We start from the raw sequence: 21,750 nt of genomic DNA on the forward strand, positions 1-21,750 counted from the left end.
CATGTCATAGTACCTTGGTCCAAGGCCTGACTTCCCTCCCGAGTCCAGCTTCCTGCTAGAGTGCACCCTGGGAGGCAGCACATGATGGCTCAAATACTTGTGTCCTTGTCATCTATGTGGGAGACCTTTAATGGGGTTCCTGGCTTCTGGCTTTGGCCTGGTCCAGATCTGACTATTGTGGGTATTTCAGGAATAAACCAGCTGATGGAAGACCCTCTGCTTTTCAAATAAATACATTTTTAAAAAAGCCTTCATTGTAGAGTAGTAGGTGGAGCCCCCACCTGCAAAGCCAACATCCCTTATGGGCACCAGTTGGAGTCCTGACTGTTCCACTTTGGATCCAGCTCCCTGCTGATGACCTAGGAGGAGCAGGAGGGGGTGGCCCAAGTGTTTGGACCCCTGTCATCCATGTAGAAGACCTGGATAAAGCTCCAGGCTTCAGCCTGACCTAGCCCTGACTGTTGTAGCCATTTAGGGAGTGAACCAACAGACAGAAGATATCTTTGTCTGTCTCTCCCTCTCTGTGGTTCTGACTTTCAAAATAAGTGAATATAATAAAATGCCCTCATAATATTATCTTCATTTCTATATGTCAGGATTCTGGTCATAGTTCCACTTGGGGTCTCAGGTCACTATAATTAAGGTGTGCCATCAATGTAATCATGGATTCACTGGAGAAGGAGCCACTTCTGTTGGGAGAATTTAGCTCCTTACACTTACTGACAGCTTTGGTTTCTTGCTCTCGGCTCCCAGAAGCTGCCTTTCATTCCTTGTTGTGGGAGCCTCTCAACATAGGCACTTATAAAGCAGCTCAATCCTCAAAACCACAAGGGATGCAACTCCAGCAAGGGGGTGCTGCGGTCCTACTCTACATAAGTATGTCTGCATAGCCATGTACGTCCCGTTGCCTTTACCATATTCTGCTGATCGGAAGTGAGTCACGGGCCCAGCCCCACTCAGGGGAAAGGGGGAACTCTTGGGGTGTGTGCCAGTTTAGCCAATTGTATTCTTGGCAGGGGAACTTTCGCTGAAGGACCACTCACTTCTAATACCAGTTGCAATTTCAGGGGATTCCTTAAACCACCCTCAGGGTCGGTTTTGTTTTGTTTTGAGATTTATTTATTTATTTATTTGAAACTCAGAGTTACACAGAGAGAAGGAGAGGCAGAGAGAGAGAGAGAAGTCTTCTATCCGATGGTTCACTCTCCAAATAGCTGCAATGGCTGGAGCTGTGCCGATCTGAAGCCAGAAGCCAGCAGATTGTTCCAGGTCTCCCACACAGGTGCAGGGGCCCAAGGACTTGGGCCAGCTTCTACTGCTATCCCAGGCCATAGCAGAGAGCTGGATTGGAAGTGGAGCAGCTGGGACTAGAACCCGCGCCCCTATGGGATGCTGGCACTGCAGGTGGCGGCTTTACCTGCTGTGCCACAGTGCTGGCCCCTGGAAATTCTTTACCTATTAAATAATAACTCCCGTTCTCCTTTCTGCCCCCTTGCCACCATTCTGCTTCTTTCATGAATTTAACTACTTTAGATATCCCATTAGTGAACTCATCGTATTGGTCTTTTTGTGAGTTTATTTTACTTACTAAAATGCCCTTAAGGTTCACTCATGTTGTAGCATGTGATAGAATTGTCTTCCTTTTTAAAAAAAAAAAAGATTTATTTATTTTACTTGAAAGAGTTACACACAGAGAGGTCTTCCATCTGCTGGTTCACTCCCCAGATGGCCTCAACAGCCGGAGCTGTGCCGATCTGAAGCCAAGAGCCAGGAACCTCTTCCAGGTCTCCCACGTGGGTGCAGGGGCCCAAGCACTTGGGCCATCTTCCACTGCTTTCCCAGGCCATAGCAGAGAGCTGGATCGGAAGTGGAGCAGCCGGGGCTTGAACCAGCGCCCATATGGGATGCTGGCACTGGAGGTGGCAGGTTCACCCGCTAGGCCACAGCGCCGTCCCGCTGCCTTTGTTTTTTAATGCTTATTTTTCACTTATTTTCATCTACTTGAAAGGAGAGGGAGAAACTGATCTTCCATTCACTGGTATACTTCTCAAATGGCTGCAAAAGCCAGGGTTGGTCGGGGGCAGAGCCAGAAGCCAGGAACTCCCAGATCTCCCACACGGGCTGCCTTCTAGGATGCAGTAGTAGGAAGCAGGATGGAAAGCAAGATAGCCAAGGCCGGTGCCGTGGCTCACTAGACTAATCCTCCGCCTTGTGGCACTGGCACACCGGGTTCTAGTCCCGGTCGGGGTGCCGGATTCTGTCCTGGTTGCCCCTCTTCCAGGCCAGCTCATTGGAGGGTGAACCAACGGCAAAAAGACCTTTCTCTCTGTCTCTCTCTCTCACTGTCCACTCTGCCTGTCAAAAAAAAAAAAAAAAAAAGGCAAGATAGCCAGAACTTGAATTAGCATTCTGATATACATATCACAAGTAGAGGCTTGGGGCCCGTACAGTGGCACAGTGGGTTAACGCCCTGGCCTGAAGCGCCAGCATCCCATATGAGTGCTGGTTCAAGACTTGGCTGCTCTTTCCGATCCAGCTCTCTGCTATGGCCTAGGAAGGCAGTAGAAGATGGCCGGCAGATTAGCCTAGTGAGCCATGGCGCCGGCCGATAAATAAATCTTTAAAAAAAAAAAAAAAATGTAGAGGCTTAACTGGCTGCACCACAATGCATGCCTCAGATTTTTTCCTTTTCAGGATTGAATATTTCATTGTATGTACATAAAAATTTTATTTGAAAGGCAGAGCCACAGAGAGAGGAAGAGACAGAGACAGAAATTTTATCCACTGGTTCTCTGCGCAAATGATCTCAAAGGCTGGGCCTGGGCCAGGACGAAATGAAAAGCCTGGAACTCTAGCCAGGTCTCCCTGATGAGTGCACTGTGTTAATCAATCCATTCACTCACTTGGACACTTGGGTTGCCTTCACCTTTTGGCTACTGCTAATGCTATGAACATGAGCATGAGCATAGAAAAATATCTGAGATATTTGCCTTCCTTTTCCATGGCAAATATCTGACTGGACAATTCTGAGAGCATTTATTTCTGGGCATTCTATTCTATTTTATTTTATTCTAGTTCTAATTCTATTCAAGTCATCAGTTTTTATGCCAGTATCATACTGTTCTGCTTAGTGTGGCTTTGTAATGTTTTGATATCAGGGAATGTAAGTCTTTCACGTTTCTACAGTTGCTTTCGACTATTCTGTGGTCTTGAGATTGTATGAATTTTAGAGTGAAAAATGTTTGTTCCTGGAAGACAAAAACCATTGGAACTTAAAAGTTCATATCATTTATTTGAAAAGCACACAGAGATCTCCCATCTGCTATTTCACTTGCCAAATGCCTGCAACAGCTGAAGCTGGGCCGGGCTGAAGCCAGGAGCCAAGAACTCATTACAAGTCTTTCACATGAGTAGTAGAGATCTAGTTACTTGAGCCATCACCTGCTGTCCCCTAGGGTGCATATTAGCAGGAATCTAGCTAGAATCAAGACAGCTGGGACTTGAACCTGATGGTAGGTACTGATGTGGGCAAGCAGTATATTAATCCCTATGTTAAATGCTCAAGCCCAGATGTTGAAATTTTGGTAAGAAATGCATAAAATGGATTGCATTGGGAGCTGGCGCTGTGGCATAGTGGACTAAGCCTCTGCCTGCAGCACCGGCATTCCTTATGGGCGCTGATTTGAGTACCAGCTGTTCCTCTTCCGATCCAGCTCTCCACTATGTCCTGGGAAAGCAGTAGATGGCCCAAGTGCTTGGGCTCATGCACCTGCGTGGGAGACCCAGAAGAAACTCCTGGCTCCCGGCTTCCAAACGGCACAGCTCCGGCCATTGTGGCCACTTAGGGAGTAGACCAGCAGATGGAAGACCTCTCTGTGTCTCTCAAAATATTTTTAAAAAGTGGATTGCATTGGGTAGTATTGACACCTTAAGTGTTATCTATGAAAAGAGGATGTTTTATCTACTTCATTTGAAAGGCTGAGTGACAGAAAATCTGCCATCTGATGGTCCACTCCATAAACAACCACAACAGCCAGGGTTGACCCAGGCCCAGGGGAAGCCAGCAACTCACAATCTGCTGCCCCATTTGAGCATTAGCAGGTAGATGGATTGGAAATGGAGTAGCCAGGACTCCAATATGGGAAGCAGAAGTCCCAAGTAGTGGCTTAATTCAGTGTGCCACAATGCCCACCTCAGCATTTTTGTGATTCTTACTGTACAATTCTTATGTCCGTGGTTTTAGTTTATCCTAAATATTGTTTTCAACACAACTGTAAAAGTTTCCTTAAATCTTGGTATTGTGCATGCATAGAAATGCACTTTCTGTGTATTGCAGTTTGAGTCTGTGGGGCTTTTTTTTGACAGAGTGGATAGTGACAGAGTGAAAGGTCTTCCTTTTGCCGTTGGTTCACCCTCCAATGGCCGCCACGGCAGGCACGCTGTAGCTGGTGCACCGCGCTGATCCGATGGACTAGAACCTGGTGTGCCTTCGCCGCAAGGGGGAGGATTAGCCTATTGAGCCAGCAGGGGCTTAGTATTCTAGGTCATCAACAAACAGGTCTTGGTTCTTTCCAACTTTGATTCCTTTTTTCTTGCCTCAGCTAGGACTCCTAGTACTAATGTTGAGAAGTGATGAGACAGCATCCTTGCCTTAGTTTCAGTCGTTCACTTTTAAGGTCTCTGAAGGCTTTTTATACATGTAGAGCTCTTATTACATTGACAGTTTCCTTCTATTCCTAATTGTCACACTTGGTTTTGGTATCACACACATTTACTTGGTTTTGGTATCAGGGTAATGCTGGCCCAAAAGGGTGAATCCAGGTGTTCTCTCATCCTTAGTATGGAAGGGGATTAAGGAGGATTACTGTACATTTTGCTGGGTACAATTTAGTGAAGCCATCTAAACCTGAGCTTTTCTCTGTGGAAATGTTTGAATATTTGCAAGAGTCTGTCTTAAGTCTTTCTGTGTTTAATTCCTACAGGTTCCTCCTGCCAACAAGCAAATCAGATTTTTTTTAAACACTTCAGATGTTTTGTTTTATTATGAAATTTGGTTTTATTATGAAAATGTTTCACAACATACAAATCAAACCCTCATCCATCATCCAGCATTGGGAACATATCAAAAAAATATTGCATCTAGCATTTCTAGTTTGAAGTAGAAAAGTTTCTTATGTTTGCTCAATCCCCCATTCTAGTGCATTTTGCTTTTATACTTGCAGTTTGCTCTCCTAGCTCCCCTGCCAGACACGTTACATTCTTTTGCCAGTGTAAACATTGCTTTAAATCTCCTAAACAAGCATATTTATAAAATACATTCCTAGAACTGCTGTATCAGAGGTATATGTATTTACCACTGATACGTTACTATGTTTCTTAGAAGCCATTTTACCAATTTTTACCTCTACCAACTTTTGTGCTATAATGACCTTTCTGTACAACTTAATACTTTCAACTTTGAAATTAGTACTTCTAATTCTGAATATACATTAGATTTTAGGCAACTTGTTAACACCTAATAATTAAAGACTTAGATAATACTGATTATAATAAACAAAAAGCCTAGTTTATATAGGCAGGCATTTGAAAGCCTAGTAGGTAAAATTTCACCTGTTAGGCTAATGCCACCTTTCAATAACACATCATTAATAAAACTTTTTGGGTTTGGCTTGAGGTCGTCCCATTTTTTTTTCCATTTCTCTTTTCAACTTGCTTGCATTGTATCTCTCAGCCATTGCAACAAGCTCCTCTGGGATATTCTGAAATAAAAATGTTATTAGGATTCTGAGTTTATTTTCTATAATATGCTAAAAAATCCCTCCCAATCATCTCACCCCAAATCATGTTAGGCCTTCAACTGCTTCCCAGAGCCTTAAACATGACTTCTCATACCATTTTCCACATATTCTTACCTCTGAGCCTGCTCACCTATTACCCTGGCTTACCTTATTCCCAACCCTTCCATACTTACAACCATTGTTTTTATTCTCAACAGAACTTGCATACCCACATTACATTAGGTTCCCCAATTAGATGGTCCCCTAGCACCTTCTCTTTGCCATGCCATAACTCTCATACCAAGCTTAAAAATTTGTTGGCTATTTCTGACAAGCAGTAAGCACTAGTACCTTTTATAATATACTACTGGAAACTGCACATGTGACAAGGAGATGGATTTGCATGCTCACCTGATTTGCTCTTTCCAGGATATGAATCAGTTCAGCAGCAACCCTCCAATCATTTCTCGTGATGAGGGTGATTGATACCCCTGTGTTTCTTCAGGGTGGGATGGGGGAGAAAATTCATGCTTATTTCACTTTATTCACTTTATTTGTAATGTACATTTACAATTAAGCTAACATTTGAATAAGACACAGGAAAACCAACTTTCTCAAGTCCAAATATGGAGTATACGTTAAGATTTTAGCTCACAAAACAGCAATTTGGAGCCTATATGGTCATCCCTCAGAATCAGTGGGGGATTGACTCCAGGCAACTTTCCCTCAAAATTCCAAAGGATCCTCAAGTCCTTTAGATGCAGAACCCATAAAGAAGCCTAACTATAATCTGCATTTGCTAAGCCAGCATAAGCAGGAGTGATGGTAGTGTTCCCATCCTCTTTCATAACCATGCCAAACTGTGCAATCTAAACATACAGATTAAGCTCTCAGCGCTGTGAAATACACAAGTAGCATTAGAAGCAGTTACAAGAAGTTAATCATGTCAGGATCTGGTTGAATCAGGAGCTAACCAAACAGGATCCAGAGAGCAGCAGAACTTACCTGCAGAACAAAATACATTTCTGGGTACAAACAGACTGAGGGGAGTGAACAAGAATCCAGGAACTGACCCCTTTCAAGAATAGAACATGCTTGCTTACCCTGCTCTTCCAGTACGTCCTACTCTGTGTACATATTCTTCAATATTCCTCGGAAAGTCGTAATTATAGACATGAGTGATATCATGGACATCCAATCCACGTGATGCTAAATCAGTAGCAATTAATATCCTCACTTTACCTAATGAGTAAAGTAAAATGAATTATTCTGACATGACTAAACTAAGACACGAAGAGTATTTGTCCTTTTCATCGTTGCTGACTTGAAAATGTTTTTCGTAGGGATATACTTAACAGCTACAAGTTACAAAGCATACTAAGCTTAGTAAATGGCTGCTGAACCATGTCATAAAGAGAATTTACTTAAAATATAATCTCCTATGCAAATTTTCATCTTGATAGTCAAGTGAGCATTTAGTGTTCTGGGAATTGTCAGTTGGTTCTTAAGTGAGAATATGAGGACGTATGTTAGGTATGGGCACCATGAAAAGATGCTGCCATTTAGCCAAGCCCAGTTCCTGGACCTATTCTGTTACTGCAATGATTACAAGTTATATTAATGTACCTGTTTTAAAGTTCTTTAACGCTTTCTCCCGATCACTTTGTTCTCTATTGCCATGCAGCGACTCTACTGATAAATGTTGGAGGACTAGGTCACTTGACAAATGATCAGCCCTGAAATAAAAGATGGAGTTGGTGATCTTATGTGATTATTCTAACACCAGCAATCCACCAGTTATTCAGCAAAAATCTGAGTTATGGACACATCACTATTAGCTGCGATTAGTATACAAATGGAAATCGTCATGATTAAACCAAAGTTCAAGAAAATACTTACACAATTTTTCTACTAACAAATACTATGACTTTGTCCTTCGGTGACATATTTTCCAGGAATTTTTGTATATGTATTCGTTTCTCTTCTTCTGTGGTAATGATTATATTTTGTTTTACTGTACTTACAGCCTAAAGGATACAGTACATGATTAGAGGCAGCATATAACGCCAAATAAACTTTTCAGATTACTAACAGTCACAGATTATCATAGCAAAATTAACTGTCTCTACTCAAGGTTTATACCTAAGCCATTTACCTTCATTCAAACACCCAAAATGTGACAACATTTGAATCCTTGAAAATGTGCTAAAAGTAACTGGTTCCTACTGTAGCAGTAATGAGTGAGACCAAATACAACTGAAACCATTTGGACTCAAAAAAATTTGTCTCTTTAGATAAGATTTTAGTAACACGAGAAATAATCCTTTACACAGCCTTTCCTGAATGATCATTTTTAAAAAATCACAATGTAATGAAACTGATTCTAAGATCTATAATAAATAATTAAAAGAAAAGCCAATTTCATTTACTAATGATGAATGGGCCAGAGAATTTTATAATGGAGGAGTCTGATATTTGAATCCAATGATTCATCCTAACTTAGGAACACCAAATTTCAGTACATATATGCAGACTTATGTTTAGACACTGATAATAACAGGGCTAATAAAAATGATTTATCAAGGAAGTGCAAACACTGACCAGATAGTTGATGGTTCTTGGAATTATGAAAAATTTAAATGGAATAACAGTAGTCAGGCTAACATGAATGGGATTTGCTGGGGAGTAGACAATATACCAAAATCAGCTATGTTCTCAAAATTTCCCTAATTTAATTTTTAAACTTTTCTAAAAATTAGTTTAATATTCCATAGTTTGTGGATTTAATAATAAAAACATGCTTACCACTAGATCCAAAGTTCCAACATACACAAGCATTGGTTCTTTCAAGTATGACTGTGCAAGCCTACGCACACCATAGGGCCAGGTTGCACTGCAAATAATGATACAACATTAACATTATTAAATCTCTTTAAGCATAGGAACCAATTCAATCATGGGAAATAAATAATTCAAATATTTATTTTGCCAAATACAAGTGTATCCTTTTCAATGTATATATATATATATATATGTATATATATGTATATATTTGAATGTTCTCCTCATAAAATTCATAAATCAAAGTGAAGCCGGCGCCGGCTCAATAGGCTAATCCTCCCCCTTGTGGCCCTGGCACACCGGGTTCTAGTCCCAGTAGGGGCACCGGATTCTGTCCCGGTTGCCCCTCTTCCAGGCCAGCTCTCTGCTGTGGCCAGGGAATACAGTGGAGGATGGCCCAAGTGCTTGGGCCCTGCACCCCATGGGAGACCAGGAGGAAGCACCTGGCTCCTGCCATCGGATCTCTACCTCTGCCTCTGCCTTCAAATAAATAAATCTTTTGAAAATGCATTCTATAATACAAGACAGGTATTCACTTATTCAAATGTTAGACCATAAGTAAATGCTTCTACAGAAATCTAAAACCTACGAAATCCAATAGTCAAAATAAAGCAGTCAGTCACACTTTCAAGTCATTCTCTAAAATACCACAATAATCTATCAGCCCGGGGTTCTAGGTTATATTGCAATCAGTAATTAGGCACACCTACCTTGTCATAATTGTTTGCCTATCTGGTCGAACGTCTAATAAAATCTTCATTATCTGGGGTTCAAATCCCATATCCAACATTTTATCAGCTTCATCTAAAACCTGCATTAATAATGAAGAATGTCCACTGGATTAGAATTTGGGAGATAATAAATGTAATATCCATCTCCCATATTATCTAAGCCACCATTTCTCTCCAGGTAAAAACAATGAACCTGTGGCTTGCTCTGTGGCGTAGCAGGTAAAGCCACTGCCTGCAGTGCCAGCATCCCATATGGGCACTGGTTCAAGTTCCAGCTGCTCCCCTTCTGATCTGGCTCTCTATTGCCTGGAATGCAGATGGCTCAAGTGTTTGGGCCCCTGTACCCGTGTGGGAGACCTGGAAGAAGCTCCTGGCTCTTGCCTTCTGGCTTCGGATTGCCTCAGCTCTGGCCATTGCGACCAACTGGAGAGTGAACCAATGGATGGGAGATCTCTTTCTGCCTCTTCTACTCTTGTGTTTAACTCTGACTTTCAAATCAATAAATAAATCTTTAAGAAAAATGAACCTATAGTTACAAGAAACACTGATGTTTTAGTTGGCTTTCCAATTGCCTCTAAATGTATTTAAAGAAAAAATTTGTCTAAAATATCTTTTATTCTTTATTTTATTCTTTATTAATCTTTATTCTAACAATACTCCTAGAATCTAACACCATTAGACAGTCCTTTTCCTCCCAGCATTCCAACCCTCTATTACCAAGTAGGTGACACTCTTGAGTCTAATGAAGTTATTCATCTGTAGATCATTTAACCTTCCAGGGGTTGCGATTACGATGTCGACACCTTTTGAAACATCTTGTATTTGTGCTTCTCGATCTCCACCACCATATATACAAACACTTTAAAGAAAATTCAGAGGTTCAGACAAAGTCTATCATATCACAACTCAATCCCAATTTACCTAAGCACTGGGTTTTATAATAAAAGGTCTGAGAATTAAAAAATTAAGGTTCCTACTGAGTTATTTTCCCTTTTTTGAGAAGGGCCCATGCTCGTGTATTGTATCTTAAGGAGACACGTTTTTTGGTCCATTACCTGACCAATTTTTTTCCTTATGGTTTACTGGCCCAAGGATGGGGAAAATCTATCCTCTGTTCAGATTCAGTAAATGTATATAATATAATAATAAAATAATGGGGAGGTTGTTTAAACAAGTGATTTGAAAATACTTGTGTAGGAGGGTGGGCATTGTGGCGTAGTGGGTAAAGCTGCTGCCTGGGTTGCTGGCATCCCATGAGTGCCAGTTCATGTCCAGGCTGCTCCACTTCCAGCTCCCTGCTAATGGCCTGGGAAAAGCAGCAGAAGGTGGTCCAAGTGTTTGGGCCCCTGCCACCCACATGGGAGACCCAGATGAAGCTCCTGGCTTTATCCTTGGTCCCGCCTTCACTCTTGGGACCATCCGTAGAATGAACCAGCAGATGGAAGATCCTTGTTTCTCCCTCTCTCTGTAACTGAGTTTCAAGTAAATATTTAAAATTTTTTAATACTCGTGTGGGAATGGTCAAAGAAATGACTTACCTTCTAAGATTTTTGTATGAATACTTAGAACATTCGGCCTGCACCTGCAGAGCCAACTCCCGAGTGGGTGTAAGGACTAACATGCCGGGGCCATTCCTTTTCTCCCTGCCACTTTGGAGAGAATAATGTTCGTGTTAAATGAGTTGTCTCTGATGCATGGTATATCCATTCAGCACTCAAGGACTCAAGGTGAGAATTTCCAAGGACGATAGACTAATCATGAATGACACATCTTTCAAGAGCCAATGGGCAGAAATGCCAAACCTAAGAAAATTTCTTACTGAGTTCTAAGCATTTACAAAAATGCATATCTATAATAAACATGGAAAGATCCAGAAAAGTCACACACTATCCAAATGTCTGCCTTTTCATTAACATCGATAATTTTTTAAATTTTTTTTGACAGGTAGAGTGGACAGTGAGAGAGACAGAGAAAGGTCTTCCTTTGTTGTTGGCTCACCCTCCAATGGCCGCCACGGCTGGCGTGCTGCGGCCAGCGCACCGCGCTGATCCGATGGCAGGAGCCAGGTAGTTATCCTGGTCTCCCATGGGGTGCAGGGCCCAAGCACTTGGGCCATCCTCCACTGTACTCCCGGGACACAGCAGAGAGCTGGCCTGGAAGAGGAGCAACAGGGACAGAATCTGGCACCCCGACTGGGACTAGAACCTGGTGTGCTGGTGCCGCAAGGCGGAGGATTAGCCTAGTGAGCCGCGGCGCCAGCCAATAATTTTTTTTCACACTGATGAGTAAACTATATTAGATATGATCATTTAAACAATGACACTCAGGGGCCAGCGCTCTGGCGCTGTGGGTTAAAAGCCGTGGCCTGCAGTGCTGGCATCCCATATGGGCACCAGAGACCCAGCTGCTCCACTTCTGATCCAGCTCTCTGCTATGGCCTGGGAAAGCAGAAGATGGCCCAAGTCCTTGGGCCCCTGCACAGGAGACCTTGAGGAAGCTCCTAGCTTTGGGAGTGAACAGAGGAAGGAAGACCTATCTTTGTGCCTCTCCTCTCTTCACTCTACCCTTCAAATAAATAAATCTTTAAACCTATAAAGAGAACCCAACCACAGGAAATCTTACACTGGTTGACAGTCTAGATGAATAAATCCAGGCATCAAATATGACAGTGTTTTCCCGGTTCCCGTTTGGGCTACTCCTATCACATCTATTCCTTGTAGAACTATCGGCCACGTTTGAGACTGAAAAAGAAAGAAAAACATTAAAGATTGTTTTGCCATCTTTCTGTCCCTCCTCTCTAAACTCAACAGGTTAAGGACTTTGTGGACTCAAAAGGCTTACATAGCCTTGTCAGCTCTTGTCAAGAGCCTCAGGTGGTCACTGACATCACTGCACTTACTCCCCATGTAGGACCTCTCTCCTTAATCAGTCGTACAATGAGAATTAACGGTAAAACTAGTCTTCAACAGTACTTTATACTTTGTGGGTCTATGTCGGTAAAAATAATTGAAATCTCTACTACGTATATAGTTGGTCTTCTGTATAAAGTCAATTAAAAATGAATCTTAATGAAAAATGGGATGAGAGAGGAAGTAGGAATTGGATGGGAGTGGGGGGTGGGAGGATGGTAATGGGGGGGAAGAAATGCTGTATTCTTAAAAGCTGTACATATGAAATTTGCCTTCATTAAATAAAAACCTTTAAAAATATAGAATTAAATAGAGCCTACCTGAATTGGCGTTGGCTTTTTAAAACCTGCCTTTTCAATATTTTTCATTACTTCAGGAAAAGTTTCAAAGGCATCTTCAAATGAACAGGTAGGATTCGGTACAGGACGTTTTTCACCTTCTTTCAGATCATCGCACATTACATTAAAATTTTCCTTCCTTTACAGAAAACAGAACCCGATTGAATGGTTTTGCATACTTTACTCAAAAAGGTTCCCAGTTCAGATCAAGTATAGGACTCTGCAACTGGTTAAAATCAGATAAAATTACGTAACATGAAACAGACTAAGTGGAAAAAATAGTTGTAGAGGACAGGGAAAATTAATTTTAGTTAGATAAGTGGTCTAATGAGTTTCATGAATGATTATGGAAAATTTAACCTAAAAATTCTATTTCAAAATTTATAATCAGACTTGGCAAAACTAGTAAGTATATTGTTCCATGAATATTTTTCTTAATTGTTCCTCACCAACCCAGTGGTGCCAAGAATTAGTCTCATTTGACAGGTAATCATAAGACAGGTTACTTGCCCAAGGACTGAGCCATACTAAGTATCTTATTTCATGCTATATCAGACTTAACAGTAAAAAGAAGGTTTATTAGATAACAAGTGGAACTGAAGCATTTGCTATTTCTGGTACAGATAATTTCTTCAGTTTTCAATTACTGGAGAATTAACAATGAGAAATGCCAGCTTTTACAGTACATTTCTAAGTAGCGTTATATTCTAAAATGTATAGTAATGCATAAAACAGTAAAAGTACTATGTTCTATACTTTAATGGGCTCCACAATAGGTTTCTCACCAGCATCAATCTCATGTGTAATGGATGTTATGGCTAATGTTACTAAGAAACATGAATTTTTCAGCTCCATTTTAATCTTCTGTGACCACTGGCAAATGTGGTCCATCACTGACCAACACTTTGTGGTTCCTGATTATATTCAGTTTGTTATACTAGCCATATTTATGTGCTAACTGCCAAAATTGTTGACTACTCTGCCTAAACAGGCCACTCTACATCAATACTAAATGTTTTATTACTTTAGCAATGCTTTAAAAATATCATGTGGGATGCAAGTCCTCATTTGAATAAACATGGAAGGTACAGACTTTAAATGACATTTCAAATCTTTGCCTGAAGAGCTACTAAAATTTAAATCGTTATTTTTATTATCTACCATAAATACATATACTTAATATACTAAAGTTGAAGAAATAGAAACCACCCACCTCCATGTGTCTATCTCTTCTTGTGTCATCGATCTTGTTTTTTCGGATTCTACATAAAAGTTTTTCTTAATCGGAAGTAAATCTGGGACAAAGGTGAAAATTACTTTAGCAGGAATTTACATTGTTAATGAAAGTGACAAGCCAAACTGAAATTAAGTTCACCATGCATTCAATTTTAGACAGTTTGCCACCCAGGTTTGTCGATCTAAGAGAACTCCTAGTTCTCTCAGAAAGACAAACTAAGTTTGTCCCATTCCCCAAATGGGACTAGGCCATGCTTTCTAAGACAAATTTGCAACTGACAAATATACTCAGATACATACCTTTCCTTTGAATGTCTGTCCCACTAAGAAATTTAACTTAAATCCTTACTCTCTAAAGCTTAAGTTTTTCAAATGCCTATTATTCCCTTTTCAAACTTCAATCTTTTCCCTATCCCCATATCAAGTCTTCCATCACATATATTGTCAAGGTGTCACTGGAAAGTTACAGGCAGAGGCTAATTAACAGTAGCAATAATATCCATTAATATTTTGGCTATATTGTATCAATTCCTTAGTTTTTAAAATTTAAATAGAAGATGTTCTATTTCTGCCTCATTCTAGCAGCTAAGATTTTTCTACCAAATTACTGTGAAATACTGTCCTTCATAATATCCTGTGAGAAATTTTATTTGGAATTCAAACACACACACACAAAAGCCATCAAGAATGATTATGCTTCTTATGATTTACTGTCTTGTTTGCCTTCATTGGCCAGAATATTCCAGGATCAATTTTTGCTCAATCACAGAAAAAATGCAGACTTAAAATTTTGCAAGTTTACTCCTTCCACATTCTCCCCAGGGCCTGATGTAGCTTTTTTTAATCTTTAGTCAGACTTTAAGAGCAGGGAGACAGAGATCTTCCGTCTTCTGGTTTACTCCCCAAATGGGACTAAGCCAGGCAGAAGCCAAGAGCTGGGACATTTAGCAGGAAGCTGGATGGGAAGCAGAGCATCCAGGACATGAACTGGTACCCACATGGGATGCCAGAGTCACTATGCCAAAGTCAGCTGCTATGAACTTTTTGCAGCCAGTTATACCTCCAGGCATAGTACAGCGCTTAATATTCATCATAGAAGCTATCATTCCTAGTGGACTAATTACAGAATTGTCATTTTTCATCTTATCACAAAAAATTAGGTAGACTTTACAGGATAAAAAACTGCAGTCAATAGAAACACATGTGTTAGGATGCACACTGACCTTCCCACTTCTTTTTCTCCCATCTCACAGCCTCCTCTCGAATTTGATCCCAGTCTATCAACGGCCGATCTTTAACACCATTGGCATCTGTGCTTACCTCTCTTCCAGAGGGTTGGAAGGCCTCAATATCTGTTTAAAGTATTTTTACCAAATGATTTATACAATAAATCCTGCCACTGTAAAAATCCAAAAACTACTTTTCTATTATAACCTGATAATGCTTGAAATGTAAAATTTGGTGTTTTCTTAAAACAGTACCACTGGAGGAGGAAAATACCGAGTCTAATGCATGCCTAAACTGTCACACACCATCTGCTGGGAGGCAGCGCTCATCACAGATGAAAACATGAAGCCTCAGAGGTTAGATTCCTTTCCATGAAACACCTATTGGCACACCAAGTTGCTTAAATCAACTTCGTTTTTACTTGTATGCTTCACTCCAAAATGGCTTTTTCTCTAATTGGTCTAAATTGATCGGAGACTTAAAAATACCAAGTCATTGAGGAGTTATTGTCATTTCTTGATCTAGGGAAGACAAAAGTCAGGAAGACAGGATAGCTTTACATAATCACTGTAACCTGAGCAGATTAAAGGCTCTTTTTAATCTTACTTTCCTGTTGGTAAACGTGAAATTCTGCCTTATTCATAACAGTTATCATTTGAGGAAAAACTGTTCTGGCCTCCAAGGAACAAAAATCACTAAGCTTATATCTAAGGTTTGGTACCAGGAAAGGAACCAGATGATGGCTTATAATATTGAAAAAAATATTAAAAACTCAATAGTCTTCAGTGGGCAAAAAATTACTTACCACTTTTGCGACTCAGATTGTAATTTTCTTGTTTTTTAACAAAGTCATCTATTACCGCTTTTGCTTTTGTCTGCATCGTCTTGCTGCCAAAAATTTTTACTTCCGAGTTAGGTGTTCCTTTTATTATCTAGATACAAAGGGAAGAACAGTTGAGTCTGAAGTGCACTTGCCCTTAAGGATCATTCAATTGCAAATATTATGACAGTATGTTGCAAATGAATCATTCCTGTCCTCCATCATTTCTGATGACAGGAAAGATATTTCTATCCACATAGAAATTTACTTTCTGGTTTGGTAGGGAGGAGCAGGACAACCTGTAAATTAAGAAACAGCTTGGGAATTCAGCAGTATTATAGGGAAATTACTCTGACATTTGACATTACTTAGCCTGAGTTCTCTTACCCATGAAGTGGTGTTATTTGCTTGGCTAATCTTACAGGATTATAGGGCTAGAGTGGGTTCATCCATGATACATATCAAGGTTACTTACCTAAATTTTTAACTTGCTGGGATTCTATATCTATACTTCTAAACTGTTATGGAGGTTAAGGATTCAAAGCTGACCGCAAAACTTTGATATCCTTGTTGATTCACTATTTACCTACAAGTGGTTCAATGCTTATCAGTCTCAGGGCTTACAGACACCCTATTCCAGCCAGGGCTAGCTCAGGCCAAAGCCAGGAGCTTGGAATCCCATCAGGGTCTCCCACATGGGAGTGGACCAGAGGATGGAATTACTATTTCTCTGATGACTTAAAAATTAAGAACACAGATGACTTACCTGTATTTTAGTGTTTGTTCTACTTTGTATCTCTTTTATTTTTGATCCACCACGACCTATTACACAAAGAAATATGACATTAATAGAGAATTTTAGTTCATTTCTCAAAAAAACCTTCGTGTCTTCCACAAACTATTCAAAGAAAGACTCCTAAGGCCCAGGAATCACATTCTCTTTGGAAAAAGCAAAGCAAGAGGTTTCTGGTTTGGTGGGGAGGAGCAGGACAACCTGTAAATTAAACAGCTTGGGAATTCAGCAGTGTTAAAGGGAAATTACTGACATTTGATACCACTTGGATCCTGAGTTCTCTTACCCATGAAGTGGTGTTAGGAGGATCTGTGGGTGGTAGAAGTGGGAACAAGTTCACTAACAGCATGCACAAAAACTGAATCCCAACCCTAGCAACAATGTGGAAAAACTGAAGCCCTTGTATAGTTGGGGCTGGAAAATGGTACAGTTATGGAAAACAATTTTCAGGTTCCTTGAAAATTAAAAATACAAAGGTACAAAGGCAGGTGTCGAGACAGTGGGTTAAGTTGCCACTTGGGATATCTACATCCCATTTGGGTATGAAGGCTAAGTCCCAGCTACGTAGCTTTTGAGTAGATGGCTCAAGTTCTTGGCACTGACGTGGAAGACCAAGATGGAGTGTTTGATACTGGGCCTCAGCCTGGCTCAGCCATGGAGGTTGCAGGCATTCAGATGGAAGCCCTTTCTATATCTCTGCCTTTCAAATCTTTTTTAAAAGTTTCCTTTATTTGAAAAGTAGAGTTACAAAGAAGCAGAGGCAGAGGGACAGTAATCTTTCATCTGCTAGTCACTCCTCAAATGGCTTTAATGGCTGGAGCTGGGGGCTCCAAAGCCAGGAGCCTGGAGCTTCTTCCGGGTCTCCGGCACCCTATGGCATGGCAGTGCTGCAGGCGGCAGCTTTACCCGCTATGTCACAGCGCTGGCCCCAAATATATCCTTTTTTAAAATGTAAAGGGGCTGCTGCCATGGCGCAGTAGGTTAATCCTCTGCCTGCGGTTCAGCATCCCATATGGTCACCGTTTCTAGTTCTGGCTGCTCCTCTTCCAATCCAGCTCTCTCCTATGGCCTGGGAAAGCAGTGGAAGATGGCCCAAGTTCTTGGGCCCCTACACCCGCTTGGGAGACCCGTAGGAAGCTCCTGGCTTCGGATCGGCACAGCTCCAACCATTGCGGCCATTTGGAGAAATGAACCAACAGTCCGAAGACCTTTCTCTGTTTCTCCCTCTCACTGTAACTCTCTCTCTCAAATAAATAAAATCTTTTTAAAAAAATAAAATGTAAAAACAAAACTACCATTTGATCCATCCCTGGGAATATACATCCTGAGAACTGAAAACCCCCCTTGTTCCAAGCTGCAAAATTCACAATGATCAAGAGTTGAGAAACTGAGGTGGCCAGCAAGGGATAAATGGACTAACAAAATAACAAATATACATAACAAGGGACAGGCATCTGCCCTTTAAAAGGAAATCCTATCACAGGACACAGAAGGGATAAGCATTCATCTTGTGAGATAAGGCAAGCTAAAATAGCCAATCACACACACAAAAGACAATCACTGCATTATAGTAGTATCTAAGGTAATCGAGAATTTTCTTGCAAACCTAGTGGTTTTTTCTTTGGAGCACAGCTGACAGTCTCCCGAGCAGCCACCAATGGGCCCTGTGCCGCACTACTAAATAGATCCACAAAATCTGTTCATCTTCTCAGAACCAGTTTAAAAAGTACAATGCTAAAAAACTCAATTCTAGTTATCCCAATTATTCCAGTCATTTGAAAATGATTCTCAAAAAAATCTAAAATGAATGTTAAGACTCAACATGTACTTAAAAATCACTTTTCAGCAGACAAGGTATCTCAGCAAAGCTAGAGAAACGAAAGAGTTAAGGCTGATCCTCTGGGTAGCCGTGCCATATCCTACATGTTTTCTTTGATTAACAGTTCTAAATTGTACTCATCCAAAGACGATTTCAGTTTTTGTTCATTTTTGATGCTGTCAAAGACCTGTCCCCTTCAGCCTCCCTCGACATCCCAATGATCTCTAGAAGTTTATCTCCCAAAAACATCTACATAAACTATCCGGTTTGCATGAAATGGCATTGTACCACCTGAAAGTCTTCGAGATAGCGGAGAGCAGGCTCTCATTACCGGAGAGCCGACGGGAGGTGAAGCGGACGCGGAGGGCGCGCCACTGCCCGGGCCCGCCCCGCCCCCCACCGACCTCCTCCCCAGGCCCAGCGCACCGCAACCATTCCCCCGCTCTTACCGATGACTGCGCCGACCAACTCGCTCTTCAAGTCGAAACAGAGAGGCGATTCCCTGCGACTACCGACCACGATGTCGCGTCCGGAGGGCTCGCTCCAGGAACCTCCTCTGCCGCCCCTGTTACCTCCCTGACCTCTTCGCCCGGGTTGCTCCGACGGCCTCTGCCCCGCAGCTCGAGGCGCAGCCGACCCTCGCCGGGCAGCAACGACCCAAGCGGAGGCGTTAGGTCCTCCGCCTTGCGTAGACATCCTAAAAAAGTTCCGGCGCTTCCGACGTCGCTCCCGTCCGGCAGTGCACCGCGCGACTGCGGCGTCCGAGAATCTGTGCCCGGGCATCCACGCAGCCGCCTTTTAAGGACCTCCCCATGACAGTCCCGCCCCCGCCCCCGCCCCCGGTCCGCCCTACTCGAGCCATTGGCTGGCGAGCATTGTGGGCGGGCCCTCTCCACCCCCCCCCCCCCCGGGCCAACCCCCTCCCTTGATCGTGGGAGCGCGCCTTGAATGAATCATGCGCCAACAGTATGTTACTTTTAGGCGTGGGACTTCTGCGCGGCTCCCACGTTACCCCCTGCGACTTATTAAACAGCACCTCCGGGAATGCACCTCTCAGCGCCTCGAAAACATTTCTAAGCGTACCTCACAAGTCGGAGTCCCTTACGAAACGACCCAATTCACACGTTTAAAACTTGGAATCAAAAGGTTGAGGAAACAGTATTTAATCTTGCCACAGGAGCAGCATTTAGATGTGTTTACGTCGATTTTAGGTTTTAAAATGGTCAGAACCTACTAAATAATTCACTGGGTTGAGAGAGACTTTTGGACCCTTCACAAGCCACCACTTGAAGTTCATGTTATAGTTTTCAAGCTCAGGAAAGATATTGAATAAATGCCTGAACCAGTCCCATAACTGTGGCCACGCGTCTCTGGGCTGTAAGCCAAGTGGGAATGCCCTTGCTTTGACTACGATTTTTGGATTGTCTGAATCAATGTCTGTACAATTATCCACTAACCATCAAAGTGGTCACACCACTGTAATGATAGGCACTAAGATCAGTGCCAGGGAATGAAAATGCGTACAAGACTTGATCCATCCAAGATCGAGTGGCCTAACTCACACCCAATAGATTATAACTCTTAATCATGCAATCATATCTGGAGAAATATGAATAAAATAGTATTGGGGCACATAGGAAATATATAAAAACATCAAATACATGTTATGCATTTAATCTCTAATAGCTAATCCTTGATCTGAGCTAGATATTATCAGCAATTTTTTTTGGAAGAAAAAAAAGTTGTTGGATTAGATTTGCTAATACTGTTTGAGGATCTTTCTATCTGTGTTCATGGGAGATACTGATTTTTTTTTTCCTGTAATGTCTCTGTATGGTTTTGGTATTAGGGTAAGATTGACCATACAGAATCTCTTCCAGAAAATGGAAGCAAAATATTTCCTAACACGTTGCATGAGACCAAAATCACCAGATAGTGAACTCTAATGTAAGCTACCGGCTCTCAGTGATAAAGATGATCCATTTTAAGACAGGGACCCTCTGCACGGGATGGATGTACGTTTGAGGAAAGGCAGAGGACTAAATGGTACATTGCTAAACTTTTGGCTCAATTTGTGCTGTGAACCTAAAATTGCTCTAAAAATAGTTCTCTAAAAAGAAAGTTTGTGCCTGTCCGGTTTTCCAGTTTTTGTTTCTTATTAATCCAGTCAGCTAATTCTTAGTGGTTGTGCCACTGATTTAACACATTGATACTGTTTTTCTCCAAAGGGGTGGTGGTGAGAAAAGGTTTTTTATTATTTGTTTGTTTATTTGAAAGAGTTTACACAGAGGGAGGAAGAGACAGAGAGAGAGCGAGTTCTTCCATCCTCCGGTTCTCCCCAAAAATATTCCCAGTGGCCAAGGCTGGGATCCGAAGCCAGGAGCCAGGAGCTTCTTTCGGTCTCCCACATGGGTGCAGGAGCCCAAGGGCTTGGGCCAATTTCCACTGCTTTCCCAGGCCATTAGCAGGGAGCTGGATCGGAAGGGGACACTGGGTCTCCAACTGGTGCCCGAATGGGATGCCAATGTCACAGGCAGCAGTTTTACCCACTTTGCCACAAAGGTAACAAGAATCCTCACACTGTTCTGCAGTATACACTTTCCAAGCCAGATGCATTTCCCCCTTAGATTTGTGACACGAAGACATTTGCAATAAAAGCCAGTGGCATCTTATCCTAGATCCCAACTTGTAGTGGCGCTTAGAAAGGTATTCGCTAAACGAGTAGAAAAATGATAGGACTTCAAGGCCAGGGGATCCGATCCTACCCCTTTGCTTTCCACCTCCAGGCATCAAAAAAGATAAAAAGATTAAAAGGCAAAAAAGGGTGGAAAGATTAAAAAGTCACGCCCGGTTTGGAAGTTCTAGGGTCCCTCGGGTCAGCGCTAGATTTGTGCAGACCGAAAGGCGCGGTTGCTTCGGGCGTGAGGGCGGGAATTTCGCCGTTTGTGCTCCACTTTGCGGGCCTCTCCTGCTGCGGGCGGTTTCCTCTAATCCTCTCTGTTCTTGGAAAACCAGCCTTCTCCGCGCTACTGCCCTCAGGGCCGCCTGGCCTCCGAAGTACGACCTCCGCCTGCGGCTAGGGAGTTCGCTGCGCTCCGCTGAAGCCGGACCGCGCCCTCAAGGAGCCACGTTCCCACGGCCCCCGTGGGTCTCGGGGCAGCCAGAATTCAGGCAGACACCAGCGGGAACTCTGATTTTGGAAAACTACACTCCACAGGGTTTCACTTAGCACCCGGTCACGGGAGGCTGGCACTCTAAT

The 21,750-nt window shown here is 42.1% G+C and overlaps 1 protein-coding gene across 3 annotated transcripts; it reads right to left on the reverse strand.

Moving 5' to 3' along the window:
• Positions 1–942: 942 nt before the first annotated feature.
• On the reverse strand, positions 943–19,306 carry DDX43 (DEAD-box helicase 43). 3 transcript variants are annotated; one of them, XM_008263107.5, is made up of 16 exons: positions 18,941–19,306; positions 16,646–16,701; positions 15,865–15,991; positions 15,056–15,184; positions 13,810–13,891; positions 12,579–12,735; positions 11,972–12,090; positions 10,888–10,998; positions 10,067–10,208; positions 9,329–9,429; positions 8,583–8,670; positions 7,677–7,804; positions 7,404–7,513; positions 6,881–7,019; positions 6,189–6,276; positions 943–5,759 (listed from the first exon to the last, which is right to left on the reverse strand). In XM_008263107.5, the coding sequence occupies exons 1-16, from the start codon at positions 19,272–19,274 to the stop codon at positions 5,646–5,648; spliced, it is 2,025 nt and encodes a 674-aa protein (XP_008261329.2). In that variant the 5' UTR covers positions 19,275–19,306; the 3' UTR covers positions 943–5,645. The 3 variants fall into 3 exon arrangements, with proteins under 3 accessions (XP_008261329.2, XP_051710506.2, XP_089189138.1); XM_051854546.3 differs by lacking the exon at positions 15,056–15,184 and having other exon boundaries at positions 18,941–19,305; XM_089333012.1 differs by lacking the exon at positions 6,881–7,019 and having other exon boundaries at positions 5,696–5,759; positions 18,941–19,305.
• Between the last annotated feature and the right edge of the window lie 2,444 nt (positions 19,307–21,750).

Source organism: Oryctolagus cuniculus, chromosome 5, assembly GCF_051225735.1.
Source record: "Oryctolagus cuniculus isolate XC-2025 breed Fujian yellow rabbit chromosome 5, ASM5122573v1, whole genome shotgun sequence".
In the NCBI taxonomy this organism is placed as follows: domain Eukaryota; kingdom Metazoa; phylum Chordata; class Mammalia; order Lagomorpha; family Leporidae; genus Oryctolagus; species Oryctolagus cuniculus.